Source organism: Euwallacea fornicatus, chromosome 3, assembly GCF_040115645.1.
Source record: "Euwallacea fornicatus isolate EFF26 chromosome 3, ASM4011564v1, whole genome shotgun sequence".
Lineage (NCBI taxonomy): Eukaryota > Metazoa > Arthropoda > Insecta > Coleoptera > Curculionidae > Euwallacea > Euwallacea fornicatus.
In genome coordinates, this window is record NC_089543.1 from 7,070,685 (window position 1) to 7,085,911 (window position 15,227).

Below are 15,227 nucleotides of genomic sequence, written 5' to 3' on the forward strand. Positions count from 1 at the left end.
TCTTATAGTTATCACCTGTAAACAATAATATTTAAACGTTGTTCTGTTTTCTGTTTTCCCGTCGTTTTTGCTTTAACAACACTACGTTTTATAGTTTTATTAAACAAAATTTTGAAGAACAAAATGGCATATTTTCACTATCGCTGCGGAGAAAGAATTACTTTAATTAATGAAAATACAACAGCTATCCGCAACGATAGTGAATTTGATCATGGATTGGTCATATCTGCAGAACCCGTTATGAATGATATTTTATTTGAAGTGATCATAGACAGAAAGGTAGGAATAACGTAAGACTCATGTAGCCTCCAGTTCAAACGAATCGAGACGGACCCTTATGCCTATTCTTCAATAGTCACATATGATTTGAACTTATTTGGCTTTCTTGCCAGTTGCAGTTGATGTAGAACCAAAAGCTGTGGATGTGCATCTAGGAACATCACACTTGTATCTCCAATTACTGTCAAAATTTCAATAAATGAATGTTTATCATATCCTCGATCAACTTGATCTCTGCATTTTGAAATGCAGTCACTAATGAGACATTTGTTGACTACTACTTTTGCCAATTGAATTTTTTTTATCTTGCAGCTTTGCAAGAACACACAATTGGCAGTTGTATATATATTTCAGTAATTTCTTTGATAATCTCACGCATAATCGTATTTTGTTTCTTCAGTGATTCACAACACTTTTTTCAGACTAAGCAATTAGGATTTACATAAATACTATATAGTTTGTATCTATGTCTAAACTCATTTTTCTATAGGTTAATTCTTGGTCAGGAAGTTTAGAAATTGGAGTTGTTGATGTAGATCCTTTACACTTTGACTTTCCACCTTGTGCTTCAAAGATTCAGTCAGGCTCTTGGGTAAGTTTATTTGTTTGTCAATTTTTCCATTATACATCATACATTTTAAATGTAATGTCAAAAAACCCTGTAGATTCACATAATTAAGCATAATTAATTTCTTTAGATAATGTCTGGTACATCCATTTTCAAAAATGGAAATTGTTTAATAGAAGGATATGGAACAGACTTGGATAAGTTAAACCAGCTTGATAGAATTGGTTTAATAAAAACATCAGAGGTGAGTAACTATACTAGCTGCAAGTAAAAAGAAATTTTTTTTCTATACAAGGTATCATAAGTTGTAATATAATTTTAACATTATGAAGAAGAGCTCAATTGTCATTCAGATAAAGACTATCCAATTTTGGTAGGGACTATTGTTTAATTTAATTTTGATTATCGGAATTTGATTGATATTGGTATTTTATTGTAGGGTGATTTAATTTACTACATTAATGGAGAATCTCAAGGGGTGGCCGCCGAAGGTCTGCCTAACATTGTCTATGCCATAGTCGACCTTTACGGCAAATGTGTTCAGGTCAGCATCACTAGTCCCACATTCAGAGAACACAACAATGATGATTGTTTGAGCGGCAGCTCAGTATTAGCAATCGAAAACGATGTTTTGAACGTCACATTGGGTGGTGATCTCAGCGAATTAAGTCTGAGCAGCAGTAACAGTTTGGATATACGAATGGACATGAATGTTAGGTATGATCTCATAGTACTCTTACGTATACCTTTAGCGGCTGAGTGAGTAACGATGGTAGTGTGAACATGCCCGATGAGACACCAAGACCTGACAAAATGCGTTTTCACGAACGATGTGGATCCTTGGTAAAGCTCTCTAACGGCAACAGAACCGCAGAAAGGCGGAGGCCATTGGACGAATTCAATAACGGAGTTGTAATGACTCATCGACCTTTGAGCGATTCCGAATTATTCGAAATTAGAATTGATCGTTTGGTGGATAAATGGAGCGGCAGTATAGAAGTATCAGCAGTGTGGCAGTTAATAAGACAAAAACGTTCAGGTCAGGCCCAATTTTAGATGGGAATAACCACACACAATCCGAATACTTTGGTGTTTCCCGCCACGATGACGAACATGCGTAGCGGCACCATTATGATGTCAGGATGTGGAATTTTAACCAACGGCAAAGGTACCAGACGCGAATATGGCGATTTCAATTTGGACGAGTTAAGTGAAGGTGATCGGGTCGGTATGATGCGGAAACTCGATGGAAATTTGCATTATTTCATTAATGGTCTGGATCAGGGAATCGCCGCCCAACGAGTTCCTTCCACCGTTTGGGGTGTCATTGATTTGTACGGAATGACGATAAAGGTTAATTTTACGTTCACTTGTATCCAAAAAAAAAAAACAGTGTATATGTATAAAAGTGTACATGATATGCATGGTTTGTATTTCGCTTTAAAGTTTAAATTGTGCTTTCAGGTGTCTATTGTCGAAAGAGACGAACGAGAAGAACAAAATCTAATGACAAGGAAAAATACTCGTGATCATCACAACCTGGTCCCAGAACCGCAACCTCTCACTTCCGATTATTATGACAGGCTCATGTTCCATCCCAATTGTGGAACTCACGCCGAAGTAATCAATAATGGTCGTACTGCCCACAGACCCAACGCGTCAGATGATTTTAACAACGGAGTGGTGCTCACAGCGCGACCGCTTAAAACTGGAGAATTCTTCGAAATTAAACTGGACAAAGTAGTCACCAAATGGGCGGGTTCCATCGAAGTAGGAGTAACCACTCACAGTCCAGTAGAATTGGAGTTTCCATTCACCATGACCAACGTTAGGTGGATTTGGTTGCGTTTGTTTTTTTGGCCTTTTCAAGGTTGAATAAACTTGATTCCAGGTCGGGAACTTGGATGATGACCGGTAGTGGAATTATGCATAACGGCACAATAATTCAGGAACAGTACGGAGTAAACTTGGACAGGTTGCAGGTGGGCGATCGCGTAGGGCTTGTTCGAAAGGAAAACGGTCAACTACATTTTTTTGTTAACGGCGTGGATCAAGGTAGTGCCGCTAATAACGTTCCAGATAAAGTCTATGGGGTTATTGGTAAATATTTGTGGTTGTTTTATATTAATCCGTTTTCACGAAACGCAGCAATGTAGTACGTCAAGTTTACAGTTTCCTTTTTGTTATTTTTATTATAGTTTATTTTTAACAGGAACTTCAATATGAAGTAGTATTCGAAACATATCGCTTTTAAAAGTTAAATATTAAACAACATTCTTTTTACAAAATGTTAAGTATTACTGTTAATATATTTTTTTACAGACTTGTATGGTCAATGTGTGGCAGTTTCGCTTATCGATATGTATGACTTCGCATCGCCAGACACAAATAATTCTATATTATCCAATGCAACTTTATACCGGTGAGAAACGCGATACACTTTTATACATAATATATTTTTAGATTATTTCTTTTTGCGATCGGTGATCTATACCTTTTTATTCTCAAATATCACTGCAATGATAACATATGTAATAGAATTACATGTTTAGGATAAAAAATTATCTTTCTTCTCTCAAATAAATTTCGATTTTGTCGTCACCACTAACATTTTTCCTCGTTAGCGATTTAAGATTTCATCACGTCCACGGGAAAAACGCACGAATCATAAACAACGGATTAACCGCATTAAGACCGCATCCTTTGGCAGAATTTAACGACGCAATAGTTTTCTCTAACAGGCCTCTAAAAGACGGAGAAATGTTTGAAATCGTGTTAGACAGTATCGTGGACAGATGGTCGGGTAGCATTGAGCTGGGTAAAGCCGTAATAATTTTACAACAAGAAACTTACATCTGTTCCGTTTAGGACTAACCGCAGTACGCCCTGACGATATTGTATTACCCAGCACGGCGACAGATCTGCGCAAAGACACGTGGATGTTAAGTGGACCTTCTATAATGATTAACGGAAAAACTATTAGCAATAACTATCCTCTCGATTTGGATACGTTGCGAGCCACCGTGCGGTAAGATTAGATTGTTGATTTTTGTTTATAGCTTGATAGTCGTGCATCTAGATTAGGAGTGATGAGGTCAGCCGATAAGTCGTTGGAGTTTTTCAAAGATGGAGTTTCTCAAGGACCTGCCTGCGTTATTCCTCACGGGAATGTGTACGCCGTCGTGGACTTGTACGGGCAGTGCGCAAGTGTCAGCATTCCTTGCTCAACACCCGTCGGTCCTTTAGCCTCTGTCGGCGTAGACATCACTTGCCCGCGGTACTTTTTCCAAAATATCTGTTGACTTTTATTTACAACAACATTACAGCATCTGATACTGTAACGTTGTAGTTCATTAAATCATTATTACAATTAGGTCGGACACTTCGGTTTCACTACAAGCAGGGAGTGCCTTAAACGCGAATGGGGAGCTCGATTTGCATTGCTTCTCGGAACACCACGGAAAAGGAGTGTTGCTGAGTGAAAACGGCAGATTGGCATGTCGCTCCAGAGATTACAACAACAGTATTTTATTCAGTAGTACCGCGTTAACCAAGGAGGAAATGTTCCAGGTGACGGTGACTGGTCTTTGGCCTCATCTGGCTGGAAGTCTGATTTTGGGAATTAGTGAAACTCCCCCGTGTGCCAGAACGCACGGGGGGTTACCTTCCAATTGCTGTTATGTCATCGGTTAGAATCGTTAAATAATCGTAAAAGTTTCCTAGTACAATACAATTTCAGGCAACGAGCTGCACTATCAAAATCAACTTCTGCAGTTCTTTACTCCCAGTCTAGATTGGCTTAATGCAGGAGACGAAATTGGCATTTTACAAACTCAAGATTGTACCATAAAAGTAATTTTAAATCTGAAAATTCGTTATACGTATTTCCTAACGATTTTTTAAAAAGATTTTCATCAATAGAGAGGAAATACCAATTCAGTTTCCCGTTATGGGGGATACAGTGTGGGCAGTCTTCGATTTGAGGGGTCAATGCTATCAGTTGTCGGTTAATAGTCACAAAGCACAACTCCCGTCTTCACCGATGAACAGGTAGAATTGCATCATTTCTGTTTTCAAAAGTGTTCTATTTATTCAATTAATCGTAAGAACTATAGAAGTAAATTTTTCGGGGGTAAATACAATGAATCTCTGTACGAAACGTTGACGTTTCGAATTTACTTCGAGTCTTTATAATACAATGAAGGACATATTATACATTATTACGTACATTGACGCATGCTATGCAATTATATATAATGTATTTCAAAAAAGGAGGCCAATTTTCATAAACTCATAAACAGTAGCAAATGAGATTACTATTTATCAAAACTTTGACACGAAAATGTTCGTTCAATGTAGAAACACATTTCATCATTTCAAAATTTGCCAAAACTCAATCGTTAAGATTTTAGGTTAGGCGGGGGTTACCCCAACGCACACGCGAGCGCGCGCCCACACACACACACACACAAAACTCCTTATGCACACCATTATAATTTTTCATCTTAAAGTTGCAGCGCTCGACTGCAGGACAGTTTGGAAATAGTGCTAGATCAGGAAGAGGCGCCCATCGAATTGGACGAGTGTATTGTCCTAAGTTCTGTCGAAGCTCCACCTGGTACGTTTAACCATCTCGTACCAATAATACAAAAAAAAGCGATAAATCAGGCAATCTAGGACGTCAATATGAATTCTCTGAAAATCACGGTCGCAACGTGGAATTACAGTCGGATAAGACCGTGGCGAGACGAGTGGCCTCTTACAATCAAGGAATCGTTGCGGTTATTCCAGCAATGGAACCCAATAAAACAGTCCAAGTCGTGCTCGAGCAATTGGACACTCGCTGGCAATCGTCAATTATAGTTGGAGTAGTGGCTGGTTATTTGGAGCGCCTAAGTTTTCCCGTAAACGCGTTGGCTTTGAAGGGACCCTCTTGTATTGTGGCCGACGATTGGATTTCGATAAACGGCGCCAAGGTGATAAAACGTCGAAAAAAGTGTATAGCAAGTTCTGATTTACAAAGTGTTTAGAATCGATCAAACTACGGCCAAGTAATGAACACCCTTGCCGAAGGCGATGTAATAGGAGTAACGATTACAGATTCCAAGTTTTTTAAATTGATTGTGAACGGCGTGGAAGAGCAAAGTTTACCATGGACTTACCCGGCAGGTCAACCCGTTTATGCCGTATTCGATTTATACGGGCAATGCCAAAAGGTGGGTAGCTGACGAGACGCGAGGACGCGGGATCGGTAAATTAAGGAAAAATTTTAGATTAAAATCGTTAACGAACAAGTCAAATCTGACGGGGCGGTTTCCACGAATACAGAGTGTGAAAAGGCCGATTTGGAATCTTGCGAAAAGGAACGCAATGGAAATAATTTAAGTCTACCATTGCCGAGTACCAGTTTAGTGGCATCTAACGGAACTCTCAATGTTTCGCCCACTACCAGTCCATTAGTTTTATGCATGTTGAAAGAGGAATGCGACAGTTTTAAAAATAAACTTTTTCTGCCAGGTGATACTTTATTTTATGTTTTCAAAATTAAATAAGTAATTCACGTTTTTAGATCACTACTTTTCTCCTGGCGAATCGGTTTGCTATTGCCCCAACTGCTGCAGACTGTGGGCCCAAGGCCAAGAGAAAGATTTCAATGACATCAAAGAAATTTTACCAATGGGTTGGGTAAAATATCCTCTAAAACATTTGGCAAACATCAGTACCGATAAGTGGGATACAGCTTTTTATCCCTCGAAAATTGGGGCTATTAGGTGCATTTTGGATCTGGGACGACCTCTGACCAAAGGTGAGCTTCGATACTTTACTACGTTTTTCTTTAGTTTAGTTTACCACTTCAAGACCAAGCCCGATGGTGTAACTTCACTGCACAAAAAGCCGACGACTTACAAGTGGTATTTTACCCCACGTTGGAAAGTTGCACAACGATGCCGCACGTGAACGGTGACAATACAGTTTGTGCGGCTTTCCAGCTGTACGTCAAGCCAGGAGCTTATTCGGTTGCAAGAGAGACGGGTGTAGTGGAATGGACCACGAAAGAATCAGGTGCATTGGTTCTCAATTCCTTTTTGCTGCAAATAAAGTAATAAGTCGTTTATTACCTTACGTCCAGCTGTGATCTAACTAGTCAACAAGAATTTCATCAAATATACATAGATAAAAAAAATACGTACTCGCATAAAAAAAGGACGTTGAAGTTTTTTTTATAATTTTTTTTAATTCAAATTCCTACACGCACACGACGTTTATATTTGCAAATTACTCGTTTTTCATTTTACAAAAAAAAAGTGCAAACGGATATATTTCGGCACATAAAAATGATCTTTTCCCCAACGTATCCATGTGTGAAACGAGGAATAATTACAAATTTACGCAATTCTCTAACCGAAGCATTAAGGTGTCGACGAAGCAGTTCGAACTATAAACATTCGAATAGGAATTTTTCGGTAGGAGCGATATCTCCGTAAACTTGTCATCGTATGGTCGGTTTCTACCACCCAGAGTTCCTAAGTGGGTCTCTGGACAGCATTTTGCCCTCCCTAAAAGAGGAAAATTCGTGTTTACGAGGCGCAGGTCACACCGCTATCAGCGGCGTATACTTGCTTTTACTTTACTTTTTGGACGATTCTTAGACATCGAGCCGAGATTGTTCGCCGTCACCGGATTGGTCTTCCCAAAATTGTGCCACATCTTGTAAGAATGCAGACCTGCCATTTGGGCCGCAATGCAAACGCTCCATGAAAAAGGCTTCCTCATGCAATTCGCGACAGTATGGAGGTTCGCGGACCATGCGATGATACAAGCGACGGGCGTCTTCAATTTTTGCACCGGACAACGCCCACGAGAAGTATCGCACCTTTACTAATCTGTAAGAGTTCTTCAATTTCACGTTGGAATTGACTCGAATGGAATGCAGGATAATTTTATTTCCACATGTACAAGTTTTCAATTTAACAAATAAGCTATTTTTCCAGCTTAAATATCGATTAATAAAAAAGTAACTCACGCGACAACTGCAGGAAATTTGACACAAAGTCCCGCTTCAAAAAACTCTTTCATAGCTTTTTCGTCCGGACTCGAAGCGAGTACGCCACTGAGGAAAATAGCCCACACCTTTACGGCTTTGTCCTCCAATCTGTCGGTGGCAACGTGCAGCTTCTCATAAGCCTCATTTACCCGGTCGAGCAACAATAGAAACTTGATGTATAATCCCCACACCAGCTCGGAATCTACATAGTCGTGCAAGCCTTCCTCCACCTTTTTCAAGCCTACGGGCGGATCATCAACGGAATATTCAACCCAGTCTATGAAGTGATCAATGCATAACTTTACGTTTGCTTTTCGAGCTTCTTCCATTGTAAGCAATAGTAAGGATTTCTGAAGTCACCCACGTTAAATTTGTCCTAAGATTAGTTATCACAGAAACTCACCAATTGAGGATTTTCTCCTTTGCTCTCGATCAGCTCTGAAATAAAACTAATGCAACTGTTTGTAAGTTCAGGCCGTCGGTTATCAGGCGTACACTCCATGCCTTTTTTGATTAGATAAATAATTTTTTCTATCTCTGTCACATTCGGAGCACAATTCCGATTCAAAGATCTAGTCGCCGCAAAAAAATAACTCTCCCCCTCATTTTTATGAGCCTCTAACAACCTACTCAATCCATATTCGATCACCCCCTTAACATCATGTGTTTCGCTCAACTCTTGGTCAATGAGAATAATTGTCCTTTCGAAAAATGCTCGAGGCACCTTTGTCTCCACAATAAAGTCTATATATAAAGCAAGTCTGCGCTGCAAATTTTCATCTTGGCTCTTCAGTTCAATTTCTAAGAGATCAAGGTATATTTCTAAGTTTTCGGGGTGGGTACACTGGCCCAGATAGAGAGTCTTCTTAGCTTCAACTTCGTTTTTAACGTGTAAATACCAGGAAGCGGCCAATCTAAATACCCTGGGGTCACTGATAAATCTCCCAATCATTTCTTTAACATAAACGGTGGTCGAGTTATTCAGTTCTGGGAATAATTTTAGAAAATTGTAGTATCTGACATGAAACGGATAATCAGTAGGATAGCGTCTGAGGCCCCTTTTATATGTGTGTATCACTCGGCTTATGAAGAACCATTCGCACACTTTCCTGCCTTGGCGTTTCTTGATCATACCGATAATGCTACGCACGAAGGCGATGCTCGATTTGTAATCATCCAAGGTTTGATGATCGCTGGCCAAAACCATTTCTAGTTGTTGGTCTTTTCTCAATATATCTCTGGAAAATAATGTGCCGTTATATTTGTCGTCATTTCGATAATAAATGTTCTTTTTTTTTCTAAAATTAACAAAGTATTTCATTTACAACCTCTTTACGAGATAGTGTGTATATATATATATGCGACAAAGATAGTTCGCGTGTCTAATATCTTGTTTTTTACTAATTTTGGTGACCATTTCCGCATACATAAAAGTTAAGAGTAACCAGCCAAAAAAAGATACCTACTTCGTTTCTTCGTCCGAGAGAGTTCCATCAGTCTTTAATTTCATAATTTCTCTGGCACAACGTTTCAGACTAAATTGAAGGTTCTCGGCCATGTTCAAAGGCGTCCTTCAAGTATTTTATCGAGTTTAAGAACTCGCACGATTAACGTGAATAAACTGGTAAATTCCCGTAGTTTGTATAACCAAACTTAGAAAAATTACAATGTAATCCGTCGACTTGACAGTCTAAACTAAATCATTCCGACTACACTGCAATCCCAAGTTGTTCCAATTACACCGAGGTTATCACTTTTAAACGAATTAAATTTAAGTTGACATAAGACAACTCTTCAACTTGTTAAGTTTAAAATTAAGATCGAAACAAAACTGAAAGTAGATAATAGTTCTATCGTCTTTTACGAACGCGACAGCGTTCTTAACATCGAATGTAAAATTCTAAATTAGTATTAATCCAAATACATTTTTAACATTTACAATTTGACACTGAAAATTTTTCGTTATCGAACGAGTAGAAACAATAAAACATAAAACTCCGGTAAGACCCCCATAAAACTGTTATTTATATGTAGATACCCAGATATGAGCACATAGAAACGATGCTTTTTTTTATATTATAACAATTTTTCAAGAACAAACAATATTAATACACTCAAATTCTCAAACACATTTGAATATTTACATCAACCGCTTACTATTGCAATTTATCATCTTTATTAAAATACTTCATTTCAATTTTCTTCACTAAATCAATCAGGGATGGATATCTCCGAACAATTTCGGCTAAATCATTTCTCGGTAATGGAGTTGTTAGGACAGTGAAAAGGTGCCCAAATACCAAAGCATCTAATTCAGTAGGCCTGAAATAAGTATTCTTCCTACAATACCGATCAGAAAGCATTAGTTACATCCAGTCTTCGACTGGCGTTCTAAGCTTATCGGTTAAGAGATCACACTTAAAGTTACTTACGAATCCACAAAGAAATACAATTTATTATCTAGCCTGTCACTTAAAGCTTTGCAGCATAATTCTACCTCTTGATAGACCTCATATAGGTTTTTATTATACCAATCTAACAATTTCAACTTTTTTGCTATTTGGTTTTTTTTTTCTCTGTTTTGGAAATGATTAAGGGGCCAAGGATGCACTGAACCATGTCTAATGCTTGTTACTTCATCATAAGTTTCCTTATCTATCCAGCAAATGTATAACTAAAAGACAAATCAATAACTTCCTAACGTCAAATAAAGTACAGTAGAAATAATCTCAGAAAGATCATTTAAAGAGTGCACCTACCTCTGCAATTTCGATTACATTCCTAACTAAAGTCATGTAAGCCCTCAAGTTAGATTTTTGCTCATCGTCGAGTTTGTCAGTTAAAGATATTCCCTTTCCATTGACAAATTGAACAATGCCTTCTAATTCCGCAATAACAAATCGGCCAGCTTTGATAAAAGGCACTTTCCCAGTAGGCGACATGGCTTCGGCATTGGCTCGTGGCTCGACTTGATAATCTAGATGACACATTTTAAGAAATGCCTGCACTGCTAGGCAATTCGCATTATCAGGAAGTAGAATCTGTTCCACCTCATAAGGTTGGAACAATTTCACATCTTTTGACCACGGTTCTTGCGCTAAAGAGAAAAGTAGCCGTATAGTATCATTTTACCAAGATGATGGTATTTAGCATCAATAGTACACGGTTAATTTTTATATTGAAATTTGGACATAAAGCTCAATGAGGAGTAAACGAAAACAAATATATTTTTTTTACAATTCGTAATTAAAGTGTATTATTAGGAATATGTGTCGGTGTTCGGTACCTCCTAATTCAATAGATACTTTATCTATCAACGACGATGGCATTTTTTCCTTCTAAATTTTAAATGACGCAACTTTCTATTTAAACCCTGAGGATGTACAAAAATTTTCATGCATCAAATAACAAAACCAAGTGGAGAATTCCGACAGTCTGATTATTGACAAATGGCGTTATAGCTTACTGTCAGAGGAGTTGTAGCGATTTCGACTCGCGGATAGTATGCATCCGATACCCGGGAAATTAACCTCAGTGCTCTGTAACACTACGTAAACCGCTGTAAAAATGCCTTCTGGTTATAATGGATTACTTACAAAAGTCACATGCCAATAAAAATTACAAATTCTCGACAATTTGGTGGAAAAAACCTTTCCTGCAGGATCGCGATACGATGCGCTTCTGGCGATTGTTTATATGAGAATTAAATTTATTAGATTACATATAAAATAGTAAAGTTGATAATGGCCTTATTTTTAATACACACATCAATTATGAACATAACGAATGATATTCTAAATGAGTGTTGTTTTTAAAAAAAGCTCCGATTTCGTTTACGATAGATTCGTCTTTGAAATAAATGTATTCGTTTGCCTGTTGCTTGTGATATCAGTTGGATTTGAGTGGAAGTACTAAAGTTTTATTTGTAGGAAGATAGCATTGCAATTTATTACAATATTCATTCCCTTTATTAATAATTATTACGACTGCAAAGGCGTTTTTTAATAGTGATAGCTTAAGAACGAGCAATAAATCGTGTCATTTAATTCATCCAACAACAGACGAATGTAAGATATCGTCTGTGAGCTCGTAATCCAATCGGCGATTTCGAGAGTCTTACTTTGAGTAGATTTAGGTGTGGGAGGGAGCTCCCTCGATTTGTTGGAAATTTTCATAACTGCAAATTGGCTCATGCACATGTTTTGTCAGTAAACGAAACAACGAAAATTTATATCCAGTTATTAATTTTTTTTCCGTGTGTGGCGCCCTCTATGAACTCCGATTTCTTCTCCATCCAAATTACAGTTTTCTTCCTGGCTCCACACTCGCCATCTGCCGTTTAAGGACAGAAACTTTTACAGGTTTCTTTCTATCCAAATTACAGTTCCCTTGTTCTACGTGCGCCATCTGCCGTCTAGGGGCGGAATCTTACAGATTTTTTCCCACCTGATTTTTCACCTGCATACCTATAGGCGTACGCGGTGCAATTAGCACGGCCTGCGCCCCTTCAGAACCACCCCCCATCACCCCAAAAACAGGCATACGGAAGGATTGATTTGGAAAAAAAACCTATGAACTACACCACTAAACATATTAGAACATATCGAATGACAATTAAGACATTCGCTTGTCAACAATTGAACCGCGAAAGTTCGTTTTGTGTTTTCATTAACAGAAAAGTGGGAATTAACTTAAAATTTTAAATTTGAAATAGAAATATAATCTCATTTAAAATCGAGAAGCAAAAATAAGAAAAGGTATCGTCCCTGTGGATCGAAAGACCATCTACGGAACCAAGAAAGAAGAGGTAAGCAAAAAAAAAGAAGCCCGTTCCTAGAGGATCTTCCAAAAAGTCCTGTTTTGCAAAGTATAGGCTCCTCTATTCCCGAAATATGAGAACTAATAATAAAATTTCCCTTCCTCCTAACGCACTAAAAACTTATCATTGACATTATCCTAAAGTAAAAGACTTTTCGTAGAGGACTACATTAGTTTCATCGACTGTTCCCTTGCAATTGGAATTTACCCAAAACTATTCCTCTGTTTTTAGTACAGAAACCGAAGCGTTCCACCCCGACGAAGCGAAAAGAATTCTACTACCCACCACAGCAAGCAACTATCATTATCCTTCAGAGTCTTCGAGATATAGCATCTGTTGGGTCTTCAATTTCTGGGATGGTTGAGAAAGTAGGGCTTTTCCACGGCTCCACAGCCTTCACCAAGGTAGGTACAATCAACTTTGGTCTATCATTTTCAATTACAATTTAGAACAAGTAAAATTGGACTTTCTCGCATTTCAAGTGTGAATGGGGCGCGCCTGCCTTTGTGGTGGTTTAAGCCCTAATCATTTGTCAATTTTGGCTCTTTTGAAAGCAACCACTCCTATACATTCAAAGGTTCTCATATATTTAGCATTTATTTGGAGAAATTTGCTTATTTCATCTTAGGGTATTGTTTTATTAACAATGTGAGACATGTTTATCGGAAGGGACTATTTATTTTAGCAAAATTACAATAATTTTTGTTTAAATTTCCCTTATAGTAAATCAGTTCATACATTGTATCACCAAGTTACATTGTATGAACGAAGACACATTATATCACCAATATTTATTTTAGCAAAATTACAATAATATTTGTTTAAATTTCCCTTATAGTAAATCAGTTCATACATTGTATCACCAATGTGTCTTCGAAACCATCCACCAACCCTTCGGTGATAGTTTAATAATTGAAAATTGTAACATAACAACACATTTTAAATAGTGGCTTAAAAAATAACAGTCATAGATAAAGAAACAGTGTTAATTAATATACATATAATTATTTTCAGAATTTCATCCAATGGTTTTCTTTAAAAATTGCCATTTAAAGAAATCCATCATAGGTGAATAATAAACACTTAAACATTCCATTCGGGGAATTCTTCCTATGAATCGTCGTTACCTCGCTTTGTATCTGTATCCGCGGTGGCGGCGACGTTGCCATTTTTGTCTCTCTCCGAAAATTGCAATAATTTTATAATTTTCACCTTCTTTCGTTATAACAAACGTTTACTTTATTTATACGAGATGTTTTTGGTATTAGAAAGTTATAACTTGCCATTGGGGAAAGATAGAAAAGACAGATTCCTCAATTTTTCGTTTCCCACTTTTTAAAGCGATGATAAGTGCTTTAAATTCATTACACAGAGATACATACGAATATGATTTGAAGTTGTTAAAACTAAAATTACTGTTAATAATTGGAGTAGTTATCTAGCACTGGTTTAATGGAATTTGTTTATGTAAATTAATCGATTACAGGTAAAAATTATAACAAAAGAAGGTGAATGAGAGAGATGGTACAAAGGGGGTAATGAGGGGATGTTGAAGGGTTAATTTGCATTATTTGTCAATGCAAATTGACCCTCCACCATCCACAATGATGAAAATTATTGAGGAAACCCAGTAATTTTCAGAAAAGCATTCATTGGAAGAATTCCCTTTTTTTTTGATTTCTTGCACAATCCGGCAACACTGTACGACACCGGGCCCAAAGAGGGCCCGGCAGAGAAACGGACGCAACGCAAAGATACGTGGAGAAGAAACCCTCCAGGTACCTTGACGAGGAGTCGGCCTCTCGACCGACCCCTCTTTGGGGGTCTTAACCCAATTGTTAGATCCGGCAGAACAACAACGACCACAAGCCGGAGTCGCCCCCCGGTGAACGGGCAAACGGAGGAATCATCAATGGGGCCAGCACCGATGAGGCCTTCGTTCACGACGCCCCCCGAAGAGGTGCAGCAACAAGTGCCGCTGTCGTTAACTGGTCCAGATCCCGAGGGAAAAGACGGCGAGAGCCACCGAAAACTTTACTAGTCTAAGTTCTAGGATTTTGCGAGGAGACGGTTTTTTACCGGTGGTTCCATCTGCGGCCACGATAGGAATCGAACGGTACCGAAGGGCCATCTCAGAGGGAGCTGGTGCTGATCGTCACAAGTCGGAAAGTCAGCGAAAGGGAAGGTCCCAGACGGCAATTCGTTGCAATTCAATTCGACGCAATCGTCGGGAACCACCCGTTCTATCCTCACAACGTAACGAACAAAGGATTAATTCCTTGTTCTTGAATCAAAAACGGATCAATCCACTTATTTCAAGAGGAACGATCCAGATTCAAACGTTTGGAGGGAATAAAGATGACAAAAACGTCGTCGACAGAACGGGGGGTTCAAAATGGGATGGGGGGCAAAATGGGGGCCGAGACGGAGGATCGGAAAAAGGGCGTTAAGGTACATCAGGTAAGAACCCAAAATAAAACTTTAACAGAGCAGAGAAGACGAAAATTTGGTTCAGG

General features: G+C 38.4%; 3 protein-coding genes across 9 annotated transcripts; 1 reads left to right on the plus strand and 2 right to left on the minus strand.

Annotated features, from left to right (window-relative positions):
• Positions 1–6,978, plus strand: Neurl4 (neuralized E3 ubiquitin protein ligase 4). 6 transcript variants are annotated; one of them, XM_066302221.1, is made up of 21 exons: positions 1–279; positions 770–922; positions 978–1,091; positions 1,287–1,564; positions 1,624–1,846; positions 1,904–2,200; positions 2,312–2,679; positions 2,739–2,947; positions 3,170–3,269; positions 3,472–3,665; positions 3,716–3,875; positions 3,927–4,124; positions 4,222–4,535; positions 4,587–4,699; positions 4,755–4,897; positions 5,359–5,465; positions 5,516–5,823; positions 5,878–6,063; positions 6,121–6,364; positions 6,417–6,653; positions 6,707–6,978. In XM_066302221.1, the coding sequence occupies exons 1-21, from the start codon at positions 124–126 to the stop codon at positions 6,949–6,951; spliced, it is 4,347 nt and encodes a 1,448-aa protein (XP_066158318.1). In that variant the 5' UTR covers positions 1–123; the 3' UTR covers positions 6,952–6,978. The 6 variants fall into 6 exon arrangements, with proteins under 6 accessions (XP_066158318.1, XP_066158320.1, XP_066158319.1 ...); XM_066302223.1 differs by having other exon boundaries at positions 5,525–5,823; XM_066302222.1 differs by having other exon boundaries at positions 5,365–5,465.
• A 180-nt stretch (positions 6,979–7,158) lies between these two features.
• On the minus strand, positions 7,159–9,813 carry LOC136350488 (U3 small nucleolar RNA-associated protein 6 homolog). Of its 2 annotated transcripts, XM_066302236.1 has the most exons (5): positions 9,359–9,813; positions 8,296–9,130; positions 7,872–8,242; positions 7,480–7,731; positions 7,159–7,404 (listed from the first exon to the last, which is right to left on the minus strand). In XM_066302236.1, the coding sequence occupies exons 1-4, from the start codon at positions 9,448–9,450 to the stop codon at positions 7,494–7,496; spliced, it is 1,536 nt and encodes a 511-aa protein (XP_066158333.1). In that variant the 5' UTR covers positions 9,451–9,813; the 3' UTR covers positions 7,159–7,404; positions 7,480–7,493. The 2 variants fall into 2 exon arrangements, with proteins under 2 accessions (XP_066158333.1, XP_066158330.1); XM_066302233.1 differs by lacking the exon at positions 7,159–7,404 and having other exon boundaries at positions 7,475–7,731.
• Positions 9,814–9,949: 136 nt separating this feature from the next.
• LOC136350493 (metaxin-2-like) lies at positions 9,950–11,339 on the minus strand. The gene is made up of 4 exons (XM_066302241.1): positions 11,179–11,339; positions 10,652–10,989; positions 10,325–10,566; positions 9,950–10,214 (listed from the first exon to the last, which is right to left on the minus strand). Exons 1-4 carry the CDS (start codon positions 11,219–11,221, stop codon positions 10,049–10,051), a joined length of 789 nt encoding a protein of 262 aa, XP_066158338.1. The 5' UTR covers positions 11,222–11,339; the 3' UTR covers positions 9,950–10,048.
• Positions 11,340–15,227: the final 3,888 nt, after the last annotated feature.

Excerpts from the sequence above, each read along its gene's own strand:
- Neurl4 (XM_066302221.1), top strand. The coding sequence starts at position 124 with ATGGCATATTTTCACTATCGCTGCGGAGAAAGAATTACTTTAATTAAT. Across the intron at positions 1,565-1,623 it reads CGAATGGACATGAATGTTAG|TGTGAACATGCCCGATGAGA; the intron begins GTATGATCTCAT and ends TAACGATGGTAG. Across the intron at positions 6,654-6,706 it reads GGGACGACCTCTGACCAAAG|ACCAAGCCCGATGGTGTAAC; the intron begins GTGAGCTTCGAT and ends TACCACTTCAAG.
- LOC136350488 (XM_066302236.1), bottom strand. The coding sequence starts at position 9,450 with ATGGCCGAGAACCTTCAATTTAGTCTGAAACGTTGTGCCAGAGAAATT. Across the intron at positions 9,131-9,358 it reads CTCTCGGACGAAGAAACGAA|AGATATATTGAGAAAAGACC; the intron begins GTAGGTATCTTT and ends ATTATTTTCCAG. Across the intron at positions 7,732-7,871 it reads AAATTTCCTGCAGTTGTCGC|ATTAGTAAAGGTGCGATACT; the intron begins GTGAGTTACTTT and ends GAACTCTTACAG.
- LOC136350493 (XM_066302241.1), bottom strand. The coding sequence starts at position 11,221 with ATGCCATCGTCGTTGATAGATAAAGTATCTATTGAATTAGGAG. Across the intron at positions 10,990-11,178 it reads AGTATCTATTGAATTAGGAG|CGCAAGAACCGTGGTCAAAA; the intron begins GTACCGAACACC and ends TTTTCTCTTTAG. Across the intron at positions 10,567-10,651 it reads ATGTAATCGAAATTGCAGAG|TTATACATTTGCTGGATAGA; the intron begins GTAGGTGCACTC and ends TTTGTCTTTTAG.